The sequence below is a fragment of the Olea europaea genome, unplaced genomic scaffold (assembly GCF_002742605.1).
Source record: "Olea europaea var. sylvestris unplaced genomic scaffold, O_europaea_v1 scaffold398, whole genome shotgun sequence".
Lineage (NCBI taxonomy): Eukaryota > Viridiplantae > Streptophyta > Magnoliopsida > Lamiales > Oleaceae > Olea > Olea europaea.
Genome location: NW_019259379.1, coordinates 121,312 through 144,530, shown reverse-complemented (window position 1 = coordinate 144,530; position 23,219 = coordinate 121,312). Strand labels below are relative to the sequence as shown.

General features: G+C 31.8%; 1 protein-coding gene and 1 long non-coding RNA gene across 5 annotated transcripts; both read right to left on the bottom strand.

Annotated features, from left to right (window-relative positions):
* Positions 1-102: 102 nt before the first annotated feature.
* On the bottom strand, positions 103-10,110 carry LOC111387285 (calmodulin-binding protein 60 B-like). Of its 4 annotated transcripts, none has more exons than XM_023011829.1 (9): positions 9,926-10,110; positions 9,598-9,721; positions 7,151-7,226; positions 6,189-6,247; positions 3,779-4,272; positions 3,540-3,700; positions 3,258-3,461; positions 1,770-2,007; positions 103-926 (listed from the first exon to the last, which is right to left on the bottom strand). In XM_023011829.1, the coding sequence occupies exons 2-9, from the start codon at positions 9,714-9,716 to the stop codon at positions 367-369; spliced, it is 1,911 nt and encodes a 636-aa protein (XP_022867597.1). In that variant the 5' UTR covers positions 9,717-9,721; positions 9,926-10,110; the 3' UTR covers positions 103-366. The 4 variants fall into 4 exon arrangements, with proteins under 4 accessions (XP_022867597.1, XP_022867596.1, XP_022867595.1 ...); XM_023011828.1 differs by lacking the exons at positions 6,189-6,247; positions 7,151-7,226 and adding exons at positions 7,397-7,455; positions 8,359-8,434 and having other exon boundaries at positions 103-932; positions 9,926-10,108; XM_023011827.1 differs by having other exon boundaries at positions 103-932; positions 9,926-10,108.
* An 8,220-nt stretch (positions 10,111-18,330) lies between these two features.
* On the bottom strand, positions 18,331-19,167 carry LOC111387297. Its single transcript, XR_002701384.1, has 2 exons — positions 19,059-19,167; positions 18,331-18,783 (listed from the first exon to the last, which is right to left on the bottom strand). It is a non-coding gene; the product is annotated as an uncharacterized LOC111387297 (long non-coding RNA).
* Between the last annotated feature and the right edge of the window lie 4,052 nt (positions 19,168-23,219).

Below are 23,219 nucleotides of genomic sequence, written 5' to 3'. Positions count from 1 at the left end.
GTTCGGCCCGGTTTAGTTTGAAAACCCTGATAAATAAAGAATTTGGATATCACAATGCAACAGAAATAATCATGTACATAATGTATATTAGCAATCATCTGCAGCAATTTTAACACCGAAATCATATTCTGATGAAAATACTTAATTAGACAAATAAAGTTATAAAAGCGAACATACTGTACATATGACTACAGGAAATTCGTTGTAATTTCAAATAAAATAAACAACAGAGGTCTTCAAGACTCCTCGGAAAATGTAGAGTCCTGAAACCTAATGAATCTACTTGGTCTGAAGAAGAGTTTTAGCAATTGTCAGATACAATTGAAGGTTAAGATTCAATGCTAAACTCCATCACCAGAGCAAATTCTATTCGTCTTCCAACTCAACAATCTGTGCCCTCCTCTCAGCTGCCTTCTTCCTGACAAAGATGCCCCATCTCATTGCAGCCTTAATTTTCAGCCAACCCACAACAGCCTTTCCAGAACGGGTTCGATCCTCATAACTCATGCCTGGAGAAGGCGATGGCATGTACGAAGGGAAACCATATCCATCTTCTGGCACATTAACGGAGGCATGATTTCCCATGCTGAAAAGCCGAAGCAACTGCTGCATATCTTCATTTTCAAGCATTTCATGACTTCTGACGCGAATTTCCTCCTCTGATAAGAAGTCATCAACACCCTTCACCTGATTATGGGACCAGTCCTCAAAAGGATTAAGATTCGCTTGCGGAATAGAAGAGTTTCCCGCTTGGAATGATGATGACAGAGGTGGACCGAGGGCAAGCCCAATCCTATCATCATATGATATGTTAACCTGCTGGTCAGGCTGAGTAAAAGAGGTGGTATCAAACTGGGTGCGGGAACTGGAATCCATAAGCTGAGACTGGGTAGAATATCGAGTAATCATACTGTCGTAACCTGAACCTGGGACTGAGAAGAAAAAATTATTAATTTTCAGATGGCATCACAAAACAAATGTCAGCGGGGCCATGTATACGACTGTTTCAAGAAATAACAGAGGTTACAAGTAAGAAAATTAAAAGCAAAAGCAAGTGGAGTACAAATAAAACTAGAACAAAATAAAGAGAATTAAAAAAGAACAGAATATAATTGTACATGCACTTTCCTGATCTGTCGTGTTTCAAGAAATAATAGTGGGTACCAGTGAAGATAACCAAAGAGAGTGGAATGCAAATAAAAAATAGAACAAAATAAAGTGGAACCAAAAAGAGAGCGAGGGAGATTGTACAATGGTACGCACACTTTCTTGATCTGTGTGCCGACCACCCCCCACCACCAGCCCAAACAGTCATCTTTCCACCACCAAGAACACAAACCATTTCCTAGCACCAAAAATCTATGACACATTTCCCAGTTGTCATCTATGGTTTAGAACCTCAACCGTGATACTAAGATAGATGATCACTTCTTAAAATATCCCATATGCGTCCAGAAAAAAAAGGTAAAGAACACCAAAATACTCCAAAACAACCCCCCAGCAACAAACCCAAAAATAAAAATATAAAAACTTGAACGTGGAGAACGTATTTCATTCTCAGGCACTTAAGAGCTGAAGTAGGTGTGACAAATTAAAGAAAATGCCAGCACTTATGAGCTGCTCACTCTTTCAATAAATGCCCTTGGAAAACTGTAAAGCACAGGAAACTGTACCTATCAGAAAGTTCGACATTTATTACTACTATATTTTTTTGGCTGGATCTCAATTGTCAAGTGAAAAAGGAATGTACTCAGTAAGGTCAAACCTACCCCCAGTTAGCACGTTCGGGTCTATTGACGATTGGTCAGATGGAACTGATACTGGCAATCTCTGAAGTGGAAGCTGATTATCCAAGGCAGTAGGATAATTGACTGGGCCCACAGGCAGATCGTTGCGAGAAGCATTCAACCTTTTATTTTGCTTAAAGTTCAACAATGATTTTCCATCATATTCCACGATCTGGTTCCAATTATCATACGCTTTCTTCACCAACGTATCCACATATACCTACAGGTAAAAAAAAAAAATTCAACAAAGCAATTCCTTCACTCGTACGTTAATGGTTCGTCTGAAGAATGTCTTATTGCACTTGCTCAAATAATTTTTTAAAATAGTAACTTTCATGCAAAGTATACATATTAATCCCAAATTCCTGGTTTGAACTCCCTCTTTGGGACTCAAAAACTTATGGGAAAATGAACGACACTCATGGTTATAAGCACGACCAATTTCGCCACACATAATAATCCAGGCCTCCTGTTCGATCGGGAGATCCTGAGCCATCTTACCTCTCACGGATTTCTGTCGCATCCCTAGAATTCGAGCACAACAGAAATCCATAAGGGATAAGATAGCTCAAGTTTTTCCAAAGCGAATGGTACGTAAGTTAATGCCTTAGGAATAGAAGTCAGATCGTTTAACTTTGTGCTGTCCGCACTAAAAGAGTTTGAGTCGATCTTATCCCTCGCGAATTTCTATCGCGTTCCAATTGATGCCAAGATTCAACTTAAGTCACTCTTAAGGAAAAAGTCAAGCGCTTGAATCCTGAGGACGCAATAAAAATCTGTGAGACCTAGAGCGGATAGTACATAAGTCAAAGACCGAGCAAAAAGACCTAGATCGTTACACTATATGTCCAAAGAAGTCATTCAATGTTTATGATGATGGAAATAATAAATACAATAGGGATATTTTCAGACCAACAGATCTTACATAAATGCCTAGTTTTGCAAGAGAAAAAAAATTGGAAACAGTTACATCTTCAAGAACAGAGTAAAATCTTACAAAAATCAAGGTACTCCTAAATTTCCAAATCATGAAAAACCAGAATAGATATTTAATTTGGTAAACAAATTTCTGAAAACTTCTATTGAAAGCAATGCCCAAGGGCTTGTCTACCACTATTTTTACATGGATCCAGATTACACAGCTGAAGTCATGTTTGGCAACATTCTACATGTGTTTAATACTTAAAACAGATCATTGACTTAAGAAGGAAATCCTACTAGTTTAATTGCTTATTGAAATAATATGGGAAAAAAAAGGCTTAAAATATGAACATGACGTGATCAGATTCAAATCTAAATCTCTGCTGTAAGATGACAAATTAGGACAACTACATTCATCCAACAAACTATCTATGTTCCGGTAACATATAACCAGCAACTAATCGAAGCAAGGGGAAAAATGAGATTTGTGTATAAGAATAGCTGGAGGCAATAAGCCATAAATTCTAATTTTAAGGGAAATTGACCAACCTTTTGGCTGTCAGAAAGTGAATCTGCTGGATAATATTGTTCGTTCGCTATAAGGCCACTCAACTCGTATATATTGTTAAAAACAACACCCACATTTCTTGAGTCATCAGAATAATATATATAAAGCTTCCCACTCAAGACACAAGTCTTTGCATGCTCTATGAGGGCCTCCCACATCTTATTTGACATACCACTGCCAAGGATCTGCCAAAACCAGGGATGCAAAATCACAATATGAAAAGCATGGAGCTGCTAATTCAACAGCTAAAGCCATACACTTACAGTTCGTAACTTTTGAGAGTCTTTGACCACAAGCTGCAGGAAGTCCTCGACCGTTAATATTCCTGCATTATTAAGCCTCTTGTGGAATGAACCATCCTTCCCGATCTTCTCCAATCTCCATACTTCATCATTTAAAGCAGGGGGATAATGTTTCTTGTACACTGGAAGGGAGAGAAGACAATTCAATAAATATTTCAAGGCGATGAGAAATTAAACAACATTGATCGTAAAAGTCTCACATTCCCCTCTGTGATCTTTTACAGTAAAAGCCTGTGTCTTCGCTTCCCGTATGCGTATCCCCTCACAATATCCTGATGCAACCTTTAGCCCAAGTCTGAACTTCCTGCTCCTTATCCAACTTGAATTGTCTGTAAATGTGAGATCTCCTAGTGTTCCAACACCTTCCTTGAGCGTCACTTGCAAATCCCCAGTTAAAAGAGGTCTTTTTCCCTCACGCTCTTTCACGACGTGGCTTTCAAATTCTTCTTGAGTCCAACCTTCATCACTTTCATTGTTAAAATCACCTTCTAGTACTATAATATCAAGCTTAACACAAGATTCAGGGCCAGATGTTATAACATGGCCTGTGTCTGCATCAATCAGTACGATGTGAATAGCAGCACCCTGCTCCCCCTCTACTTTCCCCCCAGTGAAGAGGGGGAGAGAGAGCCTGGATTTAAAATGAAGCTGCAAGTTTCTCCCATCTGGCCCTTCAATTCGTTTAGGTGATGACCTGAAATATTCAATATTCATAAACTAATTATAAGAACATGGAAGCTTAAACAATTATTTTTTTATTTTTTTTGGCACAGATTTTTTGAAAATCATTTCACCTTAAACTCATTTTCGACCACACATTCTTCCAATAAAATAATTTTGCATGTGAACCCACAATATTCCCTACTAACCAAGCATTCTCCGAAAAATCATTTTTCACTTCAAATAATCTCTCCTAAACAAACATTTAGTGGATTACACTTCAAATCATAATAAATGAACAACAAAACAATCCATTGAAAGAGGATTGATAATTATAGTTTTTTTTTTTTTTTTATAGGTAATCAAATATTTTATTAATTATGAATAATACAAAGGAAGTGTATTATCAATTAATACAAAATAGAAACGACATGAAAAAAAGACTTCCATCATAGGATAATAAGGTGTTAATAGCTCTTATTATATGTGAAAAATATAAAGACAGACTCCAAGCCACAATTGTATGCCACTGAATGTAGCCAAATGTCAATTATTCAACTTACATATGTAGAGGCATATTCCTTGACGTAATTAAAGGAGTCCTTGAAATATAGAAGTACCACTGCAATTGCTTTTCATTAATTACACATGTAGGAGCATATTCTCATGTTCCTCCTTTTCTCTGATTTTCCAAAACCTAAAGGCCATAACAGATTACACATACAAGGACAGAGAATTCAATTAAACAACTCAGACAGACTTTATACCTAGACCCCTAAAAGAATTTAAACCAACGCCCCGCTTGGTATTGATTTAAATCATATTTTAATTTAAGTCAAAGTCAAACAATCGATATTGACCACATATTTCATGCGTCTCACAACTTTTCAACCACACATTTCAAAAACTTTTATCAAAATATACTAAAAATCTAATTTTAATCCTTACCAAACAACGGCTTACTAAAAACAGCATCAATAAAATGAGACAACTGCTTCAACTCAACTAACTATTCTTTCCCCAACAACAAAAAATTAGATATAAAGATATACTTTTTTGAAAGAAGATATAAAGACATACTTGAAGTTTTAAATTGTTTATCATTAATAAATCATACATTAGTTTCATAAATTAATCTTGTAATCATAATGCTTTACAATTTTTAATAATTCTTTTATCAAGGAAACAAATTTATTACTCTATACATATTATCAAATTCAAAACGTAGTTATTTCATAACTAAAAGACTAGTAAAAATTTCTTAGAAATTTGTACTTCGCTTATTTTATATTGTAATGTATGGTAATATTTTTATACGTATACATCAAAAATTATTTGTAATTAATTAAAAGATAGCAACAAAATAAATGATTTCCTTGTGGTTCACGTCATTGTTTGACAACCATTATCTCAAAACTTTTTTATTTTGCATACTCATTTTCAACCACACATTCACATGATAAAATATTCTGCACGTAAACCCAAAACTTTTAAAAAGTAACCATTTTATGTCTTACATATATAAAAGAGTGAAAGAATGTCAGGACACGTGTTGCTCATATCTTTCATCAAGTACCTTTTTTTTTTTTTTTTTTTTTTTTTTTTTTTGCCAAATAATCAAACAGGGGCATAGATAGTAAAGGTACATATAAGTAAAAAGAAGTTGTTTGCCCCAGCAGCTTCTCAGTTCATAGGAAAAACTTTAACCTTCACATTGAGATTAATTTTTAAAACCGTTCAACCGGCTCAAGCCAGTTTTCAATGAAATAGCCAGTTTATCCGGATTTGACCCGTTCAATTGCAATCCGGTCAGTTATGGGGGACCATATGGGCGAACAGTTTGGGTAGCCAGTCCAGTCTGATCCGGATTTAATAATTATGGTATGTGTCAACAATATCATAAATGAATATACAAACACAAACTTCTTAAGCATGAAAAGAATCTAAAACCTTCCATCAAGTCGTGCAGGACCCAACTTTGCCAAAGCACGTTCCACCTCTTCACTGACCTGTCAAATACAGATTAATTATAAGCTAGTGACTTCTTGATTATTCATGGAAGCTAATAGATCAAGCTGAGGCAAGCACGTATGCAACAAATATTGTCTGCAATGAAGACATTAATTAAAGTGGTTGAATGTAATCTAAATGCAGATAACATCAAGGTGAGCTTTTATGCAACAAATTTTACTTTTCAACAAATTGCTTATCTCACAGTGTACAAGCCTGGAGTCCCTACTATTAAGCAAATAACATAGAAGAACCGGCTATTAATTGATATCTAATTATATAAAGACTTCAAATAAAGTGTTCTCACATAAGCTTGAATATAAAGTTTGCATTACCTTGTTCCTTCAAGAAAGGGACAAGTTCAAGGATAAAGGTTCAGATGGTAGCCTAAAAAAAATGTATCCACAAAGGACTCCAGACTCTTAGATAAGATTCTCTTACATTAACACTTGGTGACATTCAGCTGTCGAAACTACTTTCCACAATCTCATTGCATATACATTAGAAATAAATAATTTTAAAATTATGTAAATATGTTCAAAATAAGAATCTTCATACTTATTTCTGCTCAATTTTATGAGAATAAAACTACTAATTTTAACAAGACTTCCATGCATTTTCAAAATTATTCCACACTCGAGATGATTTTGAAAAAATCCCGTATTTATGCAAGAGAAACTATTTATTTCAGGGAGTAGGGGATAGAAGAGGGAAAAGAATAAAACAACCAGAGGTCTGAGACTAAGGGAAATACGAGGATATAATTTAAAGTGAAATCTTCGCATAAAATGTCCCATAATCAAAACTTTAAAAATGAAAAACAAAGAGTCTCATGAAATAACTGAAATACACAAGTCACAGCAGAATTGTTCAAAGGAATCGTACAAAAGTCATTCACTTACCACTCTCCGAAGAATCGGTTCTAATGAAGAGCAGAGCTTCTGGAGACTATCCACCTTCAAAGCTTCCACAATAACACTGCAAACAACATAATATTTTTTATGAACACGGATTTTTACTTTCCTTAGTCCTGCTACAAGTAATAAAAAGAAAGAATAAATTTGACAAGAAAATTAAATGGAAGAATAGCGAGGAAAAGATTTGGTATAAATTTTCATTACATGGTCTTCCAATTCAAAGGAAGAAACCTTCCATCAAGTCGTGCAGGACCCAACTTTGCCAAAGCACGTTCCACCTCTTCACTGACCTGTCAAATACAGATTAATTATAAGCTAGTGACTTCTTGATTATTCATGGAAGCTAATAGATCAAACTGAGGCGAGCACATATGCAACAAATATTGCCTGCAATGAAGACATTAATTAAAGTGGTTGAATGTAATCTAAATGCAGATAACATCAAGGTGAGCTTTTATGCAACAAATTTTACTTTTCAACAAATTGCTTATCTCACAGTGTACAAGCCTGGAGTCCCTACTATTGAGCAAATAACATAGAACAACCAGCTATTAATTGATATCTAATTATATAAAGACTTCAAATAAAGTGTTCTCACATAAGCTTGAATATAAAGTTTGCATTACCTTGTTCCTTCAAGAAAGGGACAAGTTCAAGGATAAAGGTTCAGATGGTAGCCTAAAAAAAATGTATCCACAAAGGACTCCAGACTCTTAGATAAGATTCTCTTACATTAACACTTGGTGACATTCAGCTGTCGAAACTACTTTCCACAATCTCATTGCATATACATTAGAAATAAATAATTTTAAAATTATGTAAATATGTTCAAAATAAGAATCTTCATACTTATTTCTGCTCAATTTTATGAGAATAAAACTACTAATTTTAACAAGACTTCCATGCATTTTCAAAATTATTCCACACTCGAGATGATTTTGAAAAAATCCCGTATTTATGCAAGAGAAACTATTTATTTCAGGGAGTAGGGGATAGAAGAGGGAAAAGAATAAAACAACCAGAGGTCTGAGACTAAGGGAAATACGAGGATATAATTTAAAGTGAAATCTTCGCATAAAATGTCCCATAATCAAAACTTTAAAAATGAAAAACAAAAAGTCTCATGAAATAACTGAAATACACAAGTCACAGCAGAATTGTTCAAAGGAATCGTACAAAAGTCATTCACTTACCACTCTCCGAAGAATCGGTTCTAATGAAGAGCAGAGCTTCTGGAGACTATCCACCTTCAGAGCTTCCACAATAACACTGCAAACAAAATAATACTTTTTTACGAACACGGACTTTTACTTTTCTTAGTCCTGCTACAAGTAATAAAAAGAAAGAATAAATTTGACAAGAAAATTAAATGGAAGAATAGCGAGGAAAAGATTTGGTATAAATTTTCATTACATGGTCTTCCAATTCAAAGGAAGCTACAATCCTAAGATGTTTACACTTTCTTACTTGGTCAAGCTAAGAAATTTACAATTAAATTCCATGCTTAAAGAATCAGTATTTAAGGGAATAAGCGACATTTGTATACAGTTCCAACGTCTGTTTGGAAATAATGATGAATCTCCAACCAAAAAAAGAAAAACCAAATATGTGATTGACTTTTTTTCTTCGGTCGTTTCTGAGTGAATTGGGGTCTAACAAACTTTCAGAGGTCGACATATACACATAATACAACTATTGGAAAAGCTAGAATTCGTTGATAAGTTGAAGAAGGGGGAAAAATGCAGACATTTACATTTATGAAAAAGGAAATCCATAGAAAAAACAACTCTCCCACATCAGTTCAATTGATTTAGTTGAAATTTTCAAGTGTATTTTTACATCAGAGAAATCATTTCCCGATTAGCCATGCAATTTTGGCACTGTCATTTCTGCAAGGCTTTATGTACACTTTGAATTTCACTAAGAATCTCCATTTGTACCATCACTCTCTTCAAAAAACCTCACAGAAAAATAGGATCCCATCCAGCCTGTTATCAGTTTTACTTTTGAAAGTAAAGGTAAATAAATGGCCTTTTTGTTAATTTTCTAATTGAAATCAGTAAGTCAGTTTTCAAAGTCCCAAGGGTTAGCTCAATGGTCAAGCTTGGATTTGCTCCCCAATAGTCAACGGTTCGAGTCCCCCAGGACCACACTCGACTGTAAACTTCAGGCCTCATGGAATTAGTCGAGGTACGCGTAATTTGATCGGGATACCCACGGTCATATAAAAAATAAAAAATAAATAAAAAATAAAACATCAGTTTTCACAAATTTTGAAGTCCAAAATTAAGCACCAGATGCAAGCATTTAACAAAATCATAGACCCAATGGTTACCGAAATATGAAAATCAAACATTTTCATTAAGACAAACACAAACTTATAAGAAAAAAATAAAACCCGAGTGCAAGAGCAGTTAATAGCGATTTGTTACCTAGCTAAAGCAGGTCTTTTCTTATCAGACTGCTGTTCTTCATCATCACCACCACTATCCAAGGTCCTTTTTCCTCCCCCACTCATTGAATTTGTCCTCTCCATATACCTTGTCCGCATTTTCACTTTAAATTGACCGAAAAAGAAACAAGAAAACATCAGTAAAACTCAAAACAAAACAATAAATCCACAAAACAGCCCCAACAGATCTCAATTGACCCAAAATCCACAAACCCTTCTGTAATTTCGCATCAAACACCCAGATCCACGAAATACATCCATTAACAACAAAATCCATGTACCATGTTAAAATATAAACACGAACTTACCTGCTGGGTAGTTAAAGGTTAATGAAAAATGGAAAAGCGGGTGATATGAGATTATCTAGTACTATGATTCCCTCCGAATAGTACGTGGCTGTGTTTGTGGACTGGTATTTTACTGTACGCGCCTATTGATGACTGCTGAGTAGCAATTAGAAAGGAGTCTGAGATCATTTTAGGTTTTAGGCTTTGTCCTCTGCGTAATTAAAACCGTAGTAATTAGTATTATTACAGCAGTTAAAACTCTTCTCTAGATTTGGACTCCGAATCTGACGGTGATTTGGTGGGGTTTGTCAGAGGATGGGGAAATACGGCCCTTGGATCTAAATAATTCGAGCTTGAATAAAAAAATAACTTTTTTAAAAGAAATAACCTCACTTGGATAATTCACATGGGAAAATAATAATTGATATTTGTTTAAAATTTTACTATATTATAATATTAAAATAGATATTTGTTGTCACTTCACTATATATTTTTATAAAATAAATTTTATATAAAATTTATTCGAAATTGAGCTTAGCACTACATTTTCTACTTTGGAATTTATTCTATGGTAGTATTTACGTAGGATAATTGTCATTCAAAACAGTAAAATAATTTTTCTTTTTTTACTGTGCTTCACGAATTTGAGATAATAAAAAATAATTTTAAATGTAATTTTTACTTTCTTATTTCGTCTTTATTTCGATACCTAATAGACTTGTCATATACACTCTTTGCACGGTATAAGATAGATTTCTATTTTTCTCTTATCGACTTATAATACTTCAATAAATGCGGCAAACACTTATTTTTTGGAACATTTTTTTTTCTGGATATTAATTAGTTTTATTATGAAATAATAATTCATATAAATTATGAGCAGTTAAGCCATTTGTATATGTAGTTTGACATTCTTATTAGCAGATGGGTGACATGGTAGAATTGTGATGGTTGGATTAAATGTGAAAGATGCTATAAAATTGTGCCAAATGTAAATTCGTAAAGTCGAGATGTAAATCATAATCTGCATATAGAAAGATTAAATTATGAAAAAAAAAAAAATTTAAGTGCGAACCATCGTACGGATATACGATCTACTAATCAGTCAATGAAATTTGTTCTCTTTCTCACTTCACAATGTATGGTTCTGTCGTTACCTGCGTGTCTCAAGCTGCATGTTCTTTTAGGAGAGTGATGCCCCATTTATCTTTTAACGGCTAGCATACATTATCAATGGATCATAATTTGTCTATATCTGCAAGTTTAGGTAACCCCAATCTTGAGGGTCTCCACTGTCTCGCTCCTAGAGTTTTGTGAGAAAGGTAAATTGCGGGATGTGCCCCAACAGGTCAGGGAACAAGAGCTGCCTGTACACTGTGCCTACAAGGAGTCCAATTCCATGTCTCAGGAATCGAACCCACACACTGCGGCTACCAGTAAAGCGTGAGATAACTTCACTTCTATCCTTTACACCACTGGACTATGCCCCGGGAGGCAAGTTTAGGTATACATGTACATACCTCCGGGATAATTAGCACAAAATTTTCTTATCTTTCAATATTATTGTGCAAAACGTTCATATATTTCATTTTTTGACACTTTTACTCTTACCTTCACCTTTTATTGCGAAAATTATCATTTTAATCAAAATTTTCATGAAAAAGGACAAATATATCCCCTATTTAAATAAGACAATAAAAAAGAATAAATTGTAATCCCAAACTTTTTTAAAAAGCAGTCCAAATAAATTAATAAAATGGTAAATAGCACAAAACGTTCATACCTTTCATTATTATTACCCAAAACGTTCCTACCTTTTCATTTATTTACATTTTCACCCTTATCTCATATTTCATTGCAAAAATCGTTATTTTCATCCATCTTCTTAATTAAAAGTTGTAAAATGACAAATATACACTCATCTTTAAATTTAAAAAAAAAAAAAACAAATTACAACTATATTTCCAAAATTTTCAAAAAAATAAAAAATAAATAAATAAATAAATATATATATATATATATATATATATATATATATATATATTTGGGAGTATAGTTGCAATATGTACTTTTCTTATCTCTTTTATTGTTTTATTTAAATAAGAGGTATATTTGTCATTTTACATGAGCAATTTGATGAAAAAGGTTAATTTTTATAATAAAAGGTGAAAGATAAATGTAAAAGTGCCAAAAAATGAAATATATGGACGTTTTTTATAATAATATTAAAAGATAATAACGTTTTATGCTAATTACCCAATTTCTTCGTATTGTTGAAGTTCATTTAAGAATGCTTGTGAGACATTTCTCCTTTTCTAAACATGCAGATATAGACAAATTATGATCCATTGATATAAAACAGGGTAATAATCTTGAAAATATTTAATACCTCAACAAAAGGTAAAACTCAAATTCAAAAATTTAACATAACAAAATAGTAAAAATTTTGAAATTATTGCAAAATCACTTGCATACCTTTTACAAATTTGATTTTACGGTTGCAATTAAAAATAATTGCAGTATGTTTCTTTTGAGGGAAAAAAATGACAAGGCACGTCACTTCTTGATATATACTTTAAAGCTAATTTTTAATGTAACAAAAATTTATTTTAAAAAATGTTAATTAATAAGTGATACAACGTATCACATTTCAACAAGAATTTGACAAATCATATCGAGGGATAAAATGATAGCTTGCATTTAATTTCTCATGGTTGACAAAATAAGATAGTTTCGGATTATAGATATTAGATAGAAATGACACTCTAGAAATTGAGAAGTCTAATATTTTGAAGTGTGCAACGTATCACTCTTAATTTAAAGCAAAATAGTGTGTGACATTTAAATTAAGAAGTTATATTGTATGTCACTTTTCTCAAATTGCCTACTAACAAAAATTCGACAAAAGCACAAGACAAGAAATTTGACAAAAACAACAAATTTCAAAAACAAAACATTTACCTAAAAAGAGCAAGGCATGTGCAAAAGAGAACCAATCCAATTTCATGTCCACAAACATCTGTTTTTTTTTTTTTTTAATTTAGGGAACAATGGATTAAATGCAGCATAATGTTGTAAAACTTGCAATATTGCAGAATACTAAGCCCTTGTTTGGCCCCTTTAAAACTCATCAATTTAATTTAAAAATTTTTCTCTTCTTTTCAATTACACAATTTCATTTTTTTTACAACCATCCATTTAAAAAAAAAAAAAAACACTATTCCCCCTTTATAAATCCAAATAATAGAAGCCAAACGGAGCTAAAATCAGTCAAATTTCGCAACAAACATTTGTTTTGTGGATTTCAATAACGACAAGTAGATTAAACCAACAGTCTTTTAACTCAGTAAATTAACCAAATCAATAATCGAATCAACATTGACAACTAAGATCCTATAACATCAAAAAGTGATCGATGCCAAAACCCAATTGCACTCAAAGGGATACATGACAATTTACAGTAGGGGAATTCTGTTCGAAGTAATTATATTTCTATCTGATGTAAATCAGCAATTGTATGTTTTTTTAATTTTTTTTTTTGTTCAGATAATTAAACTATAATTAGATTTTAATCGGGCAACTTCTTCCCATTCGGTAATTTTGACCAATGAAAATTGATAATATGGAATTAAATGATGGGAAACATTTATTTCACTTTAATAATTATCATTTATTAATTGTCGCATTTTCGATTTTTGTCCGTTGATTTGCTCACAATTCCTTTGATTGAAATTAAATTAGTGTAAGATTATTCGATCGATATCAAATTAAAATTGAGTTGCTCAATTGAATAAAATTGAAGTACGATTACATGATTGACACTAAAATGAAAGTATAATTCATGCTAATGAAATTTACCCATTCATACGTGTTGCACGAGTTTTCATTTGGAATCCATGCAGTCTTTATTCGTGAACAATTAATGAATTTACAAGAGTTCAATAAACGAACACAAAAAGTTAGATCTGTCAAACTTCATATTCAAAAGAATTATGAATAACAAAGAATTTAAATTTATGAAATTAAAAAAAAAATGTTTTAAGTAGTTAAATGACCGATGAAACTTTGCCGAACATGGTATCAATGAAACTGCTAGAGAGCCAATGTGCTAAAGACTAAAACGTTAGAAGAAATCCCAAATGCACATTAACATGTATATTTAAATAACCAACCCTTTTTTTTTTTTTTTTTTTGCATAAAACTCGATAGAAATTCAATTTATCGAAGTCGAATACATAAAGTAGAAACGAAAAATGTATAAATATGAATTCGATCAAGACAATAGTTTGACTCTTTCTTTTTAAAACGAGAATACTTAGTACGAATGCTAAAGGTTTTTTGGTATTCGTCTTCCAAAATACAACGATCACATCTAGTGCAATAGGAGCACTCCAAATTATACAGATCAACGAACTTACTGATACTTTGAACTTTCTGTATTTGAAACTTGGCTCAAAATTAATACAGAATTTATTTGATGCATTATGTAAGTATAAATGTGCATGGATTATATGTTGTAAATCTACAAATGAAGAAGCCAATCACTGCATCAAAAAAGGGCTTTTGGAGCGGTCAAAAAACGCTACAAAGGTCATTTGTATTTTTTTAGCATGTGTCGCAGGGTCAATGTTGCCGTTGAGGGAAGAGATACGGCAACGTCTATTCAACGTTGCAAAAGATGTTTTTGCAACGTTTTTTAAATGTTGTCTTTAACTTTTTTGCAATGTTTTTTCAACGTTGTCTTTAACTTTTTTTCAACATTTTTTCAACTTTAACGTTGTCGTTACCTTTGTTGCAATGTTCTTCCAGCGTTGCCGTTACTTTTTTTATAGACATTTTATAAAAAGGCCATAAACGTTGTGAAAAAGCCTTTCGCAACGTTTAATAAACGTTACAAAAATAAAAAGTTTCGCAAGGAAAAATAAACGTTGCAAAAGATGACATTAGCAACATTCACTTTAAAAATGTTGTCAAATCTCAATCATTCACTTATTAGAATGTTGCAATAGACCTTTTTGGCAACATTTAATTGATGAATATTGCCTTTTAGATGTTGTAAAAATATTTTTTTGTTGTAGTGAAAATATAATTATTGGAAAGTTGTGTCTCAAAAGACTCTACTCTCTATTGAAATTTGTCTCTATATGAGACCTATTCGAAAATAATAATTCTATAATTTATTTTCTTTTATATAAAAAGACGTATCTTTTCAATTGAACATATTTTAGAATATTTTGTATTATTCTACTAAATTTTTCAACAATATCACGTATTTAAGCGGTTTAAATTTCGGTTAATTTCTCATTCGTCAACACATGATTTTCACTAAAATAATAATATAAAAATAGGAAAAAACCAATTTTCTATACAATATTTCAATACTTTTTTGTCACAGTTTTGCTTCAAATATTCCATTCATAGGTAGGAAATGTCCTCAATAACGATTTTTGGTCAAAAAGCCCATAATGATATTATAGACAACTTTACTCTCTCATTTAAATTGGAAAAAAAATGTATAAAATAATAATAAATAACCAAAACATAAACGATAAACAAAAATATCTTTTCTCTACCTAAAGTTAGGGGTGTTAAATGGGGTGAATGGAGCAAAGAATTCACCCCTTCGGCTCACCATATTTTTAATCGAAATTACTTTTTTACTCAAATTTGATAGTTGATTCGCACTGAACTTGTGAGTGGGCTAGCTCGTGAATCAACTAGTGAGAGCAAACGAGTAGTGCGCTTGAGAAATTTGTTGCTCAGTCCCTCCACTTAACATCCCTCCCTAAACACTATAGTAGTATTTTTTTTTTTTGTCCTATTTCACTTTTTTTCAAAAGGGGTCATGTTTGGTCCATATCCTTATTAACGGGTTAGTTACACCTACAAGCGAAATGGAAACCGAGTTTCATTCATCGCAAATGCAACCACTAAAAGAAATCACTAGAAGGATCCCATGACTACAGTTTGCCCGGAACCTGCTGTCCCCCATTTAACATAGCATTTGAAGGTCCATTTTTACGAAATTTGTATTGCTTCCTAGTGTAATTCCAATAACAAATTAAATAAATCTTATTACTATTAACATTATAATTGGTTTAATAATGTAACAGAAGTCAAAAATAAATAAACGTGATACCATAAATAAAAGAGGGGACTCTCGAAGGATGTGAAAATCATTCTTTCCGTGAAGAATATTTTAGTATTTGTGTTTTGTATTGTTTCAAGTGTTGTACTAATGGAGTTTGGTGGTGGTGAATATTTTGTCAACAGTAGTACGGTGGTTACAATAATTCAATGTTATGGAATTTAGTGTTATATTAAATGGGTTAAATCTACCAATGTTGCCATAACTTTATATTTGATGTCCCTTTAATCACTCAATTTCATTTTATCTCATCACGATTACTCAATTTTATTATTTAGTGTCATCATAATCATTCAATTTGATTTTATTTCATCATAGTCATCCAATTTCATGTAATGTTTCATTATGGCCACCAATTTTTTTCACCATTTTCACACATTTTAAAAGGGGATAAAATGATAATTTGCATTATATATAAAATATTTTTTACAAAACAAAATAAAATAAAAAATTATTTTAAAATAAGGAAATAAAATAAAATCTTATTTAAAAAACAATAAAATAAAATAAAATAACTATTCAAAAACATTAATTAAAAAATAAAATAAAATAAAACTTATTTTGAAGAAATGCTTTCCAAATAAAATAATACTTATTTTATAAAAATGTTACTTAGAAAAATAAAATAAAAAGTTGCTTAATAAATCCCTCAAAAAAATCAAATCAAATAAAATTTTAATTAAAAAACATTTTTAAGTAAAATAAAAACTTGTTTAAAAATACGTTACTCAGAAAAATAAAATAAAATAAAAACTTATTTTAAAAAGTTTATGTGTGTGTGTACACTGCAAAGTTATCACTTTAACCCTTTTGAAATTAATGAAAATGATAAAAGAAGTTGGAAGGTCATGGTGAAATATTATATGAAATTTTGTTGAGCATGATGAAATAAAATCAAGTTGGATGGCCATGGTAACACTAAGGGGGTTGTATTCAATTGAAACTTTTAATATATTTTGGGGATTTCACAAGTTTACCGAAATTAAGCCCTTGTTTGATTCTCATTTTTCTAAAAATTCATTTTTTCAAAACTAATTTTCAACTACACATTTTTCAATAAAATAATATTTCACACAAATTCAAAACTTTTTTTTAACTTTTTACTACACATTTTCCATCAATCTACTATTCAATGTATTTTTCCCCCAAAATGGGGATCAAACAAGGGCTAAATGTAAATTTTTTGAGATTATCTAAAAGTATTGACGTATTCAATTAAAATTTTTATAGACTTTTAAAAAGTCTTCAGAAGTCACGGTGTATTCAATTAAAACTTTTAAAGCCTTTATAAGTTTTGAGGTATACAAATTTTAATAACTTCTAAACACTTTTTATATAAGTCTATGGAATACTAATTTTTAAGTAAAAAGTGCTTCAAAATTTGTCTATCGTGTGTGTGTGTGTGTGTCTTTTCTCAGTATTTCTTTCCTCTTCCTTCAATGCACGTTAGAAGTATGATTAAATTTTATTTTTTCTATTGATTATATTTGTTTCTAATTATCTTTTTCTCTTATTGTTTATATCTGTTTTCTATTAAAAAAATTAAACTAGATTCTTATAACTTTTTTTTTTCCTTTTCATTCATTTTTTCCATGAAAAATTACCTTTTTTATTAAATGATAAAATTTTATATGACAAATTTATAATTAAATTTAAATATATTGATTTTCAAAGGTATATTATATTAATAATAGTGAATATTAAATTTATTTTTTATATTAACTCTCAAAGGTATATAATTTTGATTATTATTAATTTAATTAAGGTCTTAAATTTTTATTCTTTTTAAAATAAATTTCATTTTATGAGGAGTGGAAGAGAAATTGTAGGAATTATCACCTCATATGTGAGAATTTCACATTATTGCTCTAGAACTATGTGAATTCTATTTCAAATGAAAATCTTCAAAAAGTCTTTTGAGTTCTATAAAAGTTTTAAAATGAAGGTTTATAGAAATCTACGAAAGACGCTCACTAATTCTATTCAAATCTATGAAAAATCCAAGAAATTCACAAAAGACATCACTTTTAAAAAAAGTCTATCAAAGTCTTCAAAAATTGTAATTGAATACACCCTCCAAGTATAAAGTTAGGTGCCCATGGTGAAACAATATCAAATTGGATGACCATAGTGACATTAAGTTTAAAGTCGGGTGGCTATTGATAGATTTAATCCAATACTAAATATTTATCGACGTCTCACGAATCATATTTACTGTCATAGTAAAAAATTTTAGTCGTATCATGCCACTAGAACAACAGAATAAAATTCGCCAGTGTTGCTATAAATTAAAAGGTAATTATAAGCTTTTAATATTTATAACAGTCACAGAGGATACAAATGAAAAACTAAAGCGCAGACACTTAACCATGATCCTACAAGTACATGTTCGACACGCTTGTGATTTTAACTTGTTTTTCTTATTTATACCATCTACAATATATACAATCCATCACGCCAAACATGCCATCGATTTTTACATAATAGAGCAGGAATCAGGATCCTTACTGACCAAATGAGGAGCACCATAGACTAGTTCTCGAGGATAGATTGGGTTAATACCCTTATTTTCCATTTCATTGGTTTCTTTGTTATTCAGTTTATTGGTCTGCGTCAGAATTTCTGCATGCCTTCCGGCTCTTTTGTAGATTAATACCATCGGTTTCTGTGCTTCCGTACTTCCCTTTACAGCCACGAGATATTTCTTCATATCTTTCCACTGTTTGCACTCCTGTCATCCATAAATCAACACACAAATAAGCACAGATCTTATGCATATAAAGCAGGAAGATCGTGCACAGATTGAGTCCTGCTAAATAACATGATAAGTTTGTCATTAGCTTCTAAGTGAAGTAAAGTTTCGAACATAAGGATGATCATTTAGTTATAGAAATTTATTGGATTGTCATAGTAAAATTTTATTAAGTAAGTAATGAATTCAAATATCTAAGCTAGCATATTTTAAATAAGATGAAATTAAGTGTTAGTATACAGATAAAAACTTACAGGTATACATTACAAAGGAGGAAGGAGAGGCCAAAGTTCTGCTTGCCTCTCTTCAGATAATCACACTTATTTATACTAAAACAAAAGTACTATTCGGAATTGAAATTTTCATTTTGAAGTCCATAAAAAATTGAGTGTTATTGTGATCACTTACCCGTTGAATAATTTGCATGAATCGATCACCATCTTTTAAGTGGAATTGTAGACTTGCTTTCTTTTCCACCATCTTTTGTCAACTCTTTAATTGCATAATATGATTTTCTTTAGATTAACATCATCAATGACTTTTTAAAGTCTTCAGGAGATGCTTTAACAAATTTCCATTTTAGATTAACTCGCTTTCTTTTCCACCATCTTTTGTAAACTCTTAAATTTGCAAATCTATTTTTCTTTGGAGAAATTAGAATGTCTAGATTGATATTGTTAAAGATATGGAAAATATTGTTGAGAATAATATCTATTATCTTTTTCCTTTTAGTGTAGGATTATTTTCTTTGGTAATTGAATGTGTAACAATCTTTCCTTTCACGTTTTTTCCTTTTACAGTTATTTGTAACCCTATAAATAGGATCTTCTACTTTGTAATACTTAAGAGTTTAATATATGCAATTTATAGTATTTTAACATGGTATCAGAGCGGGTTTAAATTTTGATTAAAACTTGCAAGCTTCTGTTCTCTAGCGGGCGGCCACGTGCCGTTCGTCCGGTCATATTTTTCTTCTTCCTCCCGTCCAGTTTCTCCTTCTTTATTTTGAGTTTTTTTCATTATGCTATTCTTCACCGGTTTTGTTGATTAACCCATCGCCACTCCCCGTATCCCAAACCTAAACATCTCTCCTTTGTTTTTCACTCTTTTTACAGTTTATTCAGAATCGAAAGTTGAGAAACGCACTGAAGAATTTCTACTACACCTAAAACAACACTACCATGCAATCATTTGGACAATTTTCCATCAATTTCTCAGCCCTAAACCCTCTTTATAAGGATTTAAGCACGAAACTCAGAATATTGAAGTTAAAATTTTCACAACCCACAGATTATTATTCTCTTTCGAGAACAAAGGTTGAATCTTTGCCCAAGGAAAGGTTAAAGATAGAAGTGTCATCTTTTAGAGTGAGTAGGGGTAAAAATGGGATTTTATCGAGGACGGGAAGGGCTATTGTGGTGAGATTCAATAAAGGCTTATTCTGTGGTGGTAGTGGCGGCGTCGGTGGTGGTAGGAAGGTTAACAGTGAAACTGCAAGAATTTTGGGGAATCTTGCTCTGGCAATTCTGTTGACTTATCTCTCTATGACCGGGGAATTGGGTTGACTTCTTGATGCTATTGTGTCCATTTGGATTCTCGCAGTGCTTATACCAACTGTGGATCAATTTATTATTGGGCTGGTCTAATGATATTTTTGGGCGTTCATTTGTTAGTTCCTACTGGGTTGCTGACATTTTTTTTTTTTTTTAATTGGGCTGTCTTTTGTTTGTTGTTGGCTGATTTCTTGGTGAACCTGTGTCGGTAGTTTCTTGGCAGATTAATTGGGTTGTTTTGTTAGTTTGGGCTATTTTTTGGACAGCAATCTAGTTCCTTTGTGGAGTGATTAATATGGGCTGTAGATTGCCAACACTTTATTTTGGTAGTGTTGGATTAGTCTTTGTTTGGATTTTTTGTTCTGTTGGGCTTCGTTTTATTTGGGTCACTTATGTGGGATTTGGTATTGTTTGGGTTATGGTTATTTGTGAGCAATTGGGCTCTTGGGTTGGCTGTTGATTTAATTGGACACTTAGTGTGGGATTCATTGTTGGGCATTTAATTGTGTTTATCAATTGGACAAATAATTGGGCTATAGATTTGGTAGTGGATTACTAGTGATTTGAGGTGGTTTGCGAGACAACAAAAGATTTGGAAATTTTAGTGGCAAACGTTTTCTTCTCTCTTTTGTTGTTATTTGTCATCTTTTCTGTCGTCTGCTCATTTCTTCTGATTCTTTCTCCTTGGTTGGTTTATCAAGAATTGGTTTTTCTCCTCTATGATATTCTTTTTCGAATTCGTTTGGTGATCATCTGGATTTGATGTTTTGGTCTCTCCCCCCCCCCCTCTCTTCTACTTCGTCTTCTTCTCTACATTTGGTTTGATATATCCCTAGTTCATGGGATTGGACATTTGGTTTGGTGTTGGTCCAGTTATCTGGAATTTGATTTGTTATTTGGTTCAGTGTATCTAGAATTTGGAATTTCGCGTAGTTGGATTTTGGTATTAGTATGTCAAGTTCAATTGGAATTTGGAATTTGAAATTTGCATTCAGTTCAATTGGCATTTCTCCTCTCTCGGTGTCTTCTCTAGCGTTGTCTTCTTCTTGCATCTGGCTATCTTCTTCTACTGCATCTATGCTTCTCTTATTGCTATGGTTCTTCTATTGAAGGCTTCCCCTTCATCTACATCAATTTAGAAGATTTGACTTTATCGATTTATTTTCAAACTCAATATGATTGTCAATAGACCATATTGAGTTTGAGGGAGGGTGTTAAAGATATAGAAAATATTGTTGAGAATAATATCTATTATCTTTTTTCTTTTAGTCTAGGATTATTTCTTTGGTAATTGATTGTGTAATTATTACACAATCTTTCCTTTCACGTTATTTCTTTTTGCAGTTATTTGTAACCCTATGAATAGGGTCTTCTACTTTGCAATACATAAGAGTTTAATATATGCAATTTATAATATTTTAACAGATATGAAGGTCTCGACAAAGAAAATGATATATATCATTGAAAAACTTATGAAGTCCAATACATTTTACGGATCTCCATTCAAAATTTTCCACAGAGTTATGTGCGTCTCCCTTGAATTTCTGCAGTATAGTTACATGAATGATTACTAAAATTTGTCTAGTGTTACTATTTAATAATTGAACTTATAAATGTATCTCAATGGCCACTGAAATTCATCAAGTATTACTACTTAATAACTGAGCTTAAAAATGTATCTCAATGATCACTCAATTATGCATCATGTTACCCATTTATCACTCAAATGAGAAAATCTGTTAAGTTCAACGCACGGCGTCGACTTGAATAATTGATGGATAATGCGGTATATAGTTCAGTGACCATTAATATTCATTTTTTAAGTTCAGTTATTAAGTGGTAATACCTGACATAGTTTAGTTACTATTGAGATATAATTTTAAATTCAATTATTAAGCCCCTCAAATAGTCATCTGTGAAAGAAGAAACCATAAAAAATGAAGGGGAAAAAATAGAGATCTAGAAATCGAATAAAAATATAAATTTTGCTGATGTCCACCCTTCACGATGAAGTACATTTGATTTTGGATCAACTGATATCAGTCCATTATATATTGAACTTCGCATAAAAAGTTTGAAAGGAAGGTGATAGAAACACTAAAAGAAATTGACAGAGAAAAACTAAATAAAAGTAAAAAAAATGTTCAAATTAGTACCAAGGTAACTGAGGTGGATTTGATTTTTCAACATTTTTTCACTTCATTTTCTTTAACTTCTTCTTTCAAAGAGATTGATTTGAAGGGGGAAAAAACTTTACTACTTAATAACTGAACTTAAACATGTATCTCAATAATCACTGAATTTTGTTAAGTGTTACTACTTCAAAATTAAATTTAAAAATTGTGTCTCGATGGTCACTAAATTATGTATTATATTATCCATTCATTACTCAAGTCGAAGTCGTGTGTTGAACTTAACGGATTTTCTCATTTGAGTGATAAATGGGTAACATGGTACATGGTTCAGTGACCATTAAAATACATTTTTAAATTTAGTTATCAAGTAGCAATACTTAACAAAGTTTAGTGACCATTAATATATATTTATAAATTCAATTGTTAAATAGTAACACTTGACAAAGTTCAGTAACCATTCATGTAATTAACTCAATTTCTGCCCTAGTCATCGGTACGTTCGACACAATAAAATTTTGTTGTTCTATCTTGTAACTAAAGTGTGTTACACATCCGTGAATGTGCCGGGATCGCTTCTAAAGCATTTTTACTATTTTTAATCATCTAAAAGTAATTTAAAATGCTATATATAAAGAAAGCCGAGAAGCCTCATTTCAATAGAATTTTAAAACCTTGAAAATGAACTTCCTTACCTCTTTATACATACTTCATGGGCCTGACAACGATT

Bases quoted from the DNA above. Each gene is read 5' to 3' on its own strand.
- LOC111387285 (XM_023011828.1), bottom strand. From the start codon at position 9,716: ATGCGGACAAGGTATATGGAGAGGACAAATTCAATGAGTGGGGGAGGA. The intron at 8,435-9,597 runs GTAACAAATCGC...TTTTGTTTGCAG, and splicing joins AAAAGACCTGCTTTAGCTAG to TGTTATTGTGGAAGCTCTGA. The intron at 3,462-3,539 runs GTAAGTGTATGG...TGGTTTTGGCAG, and splicing joins ACTCTCAAAAGTTACGAACT to ATCCTTGGCAGTGGTATGTC.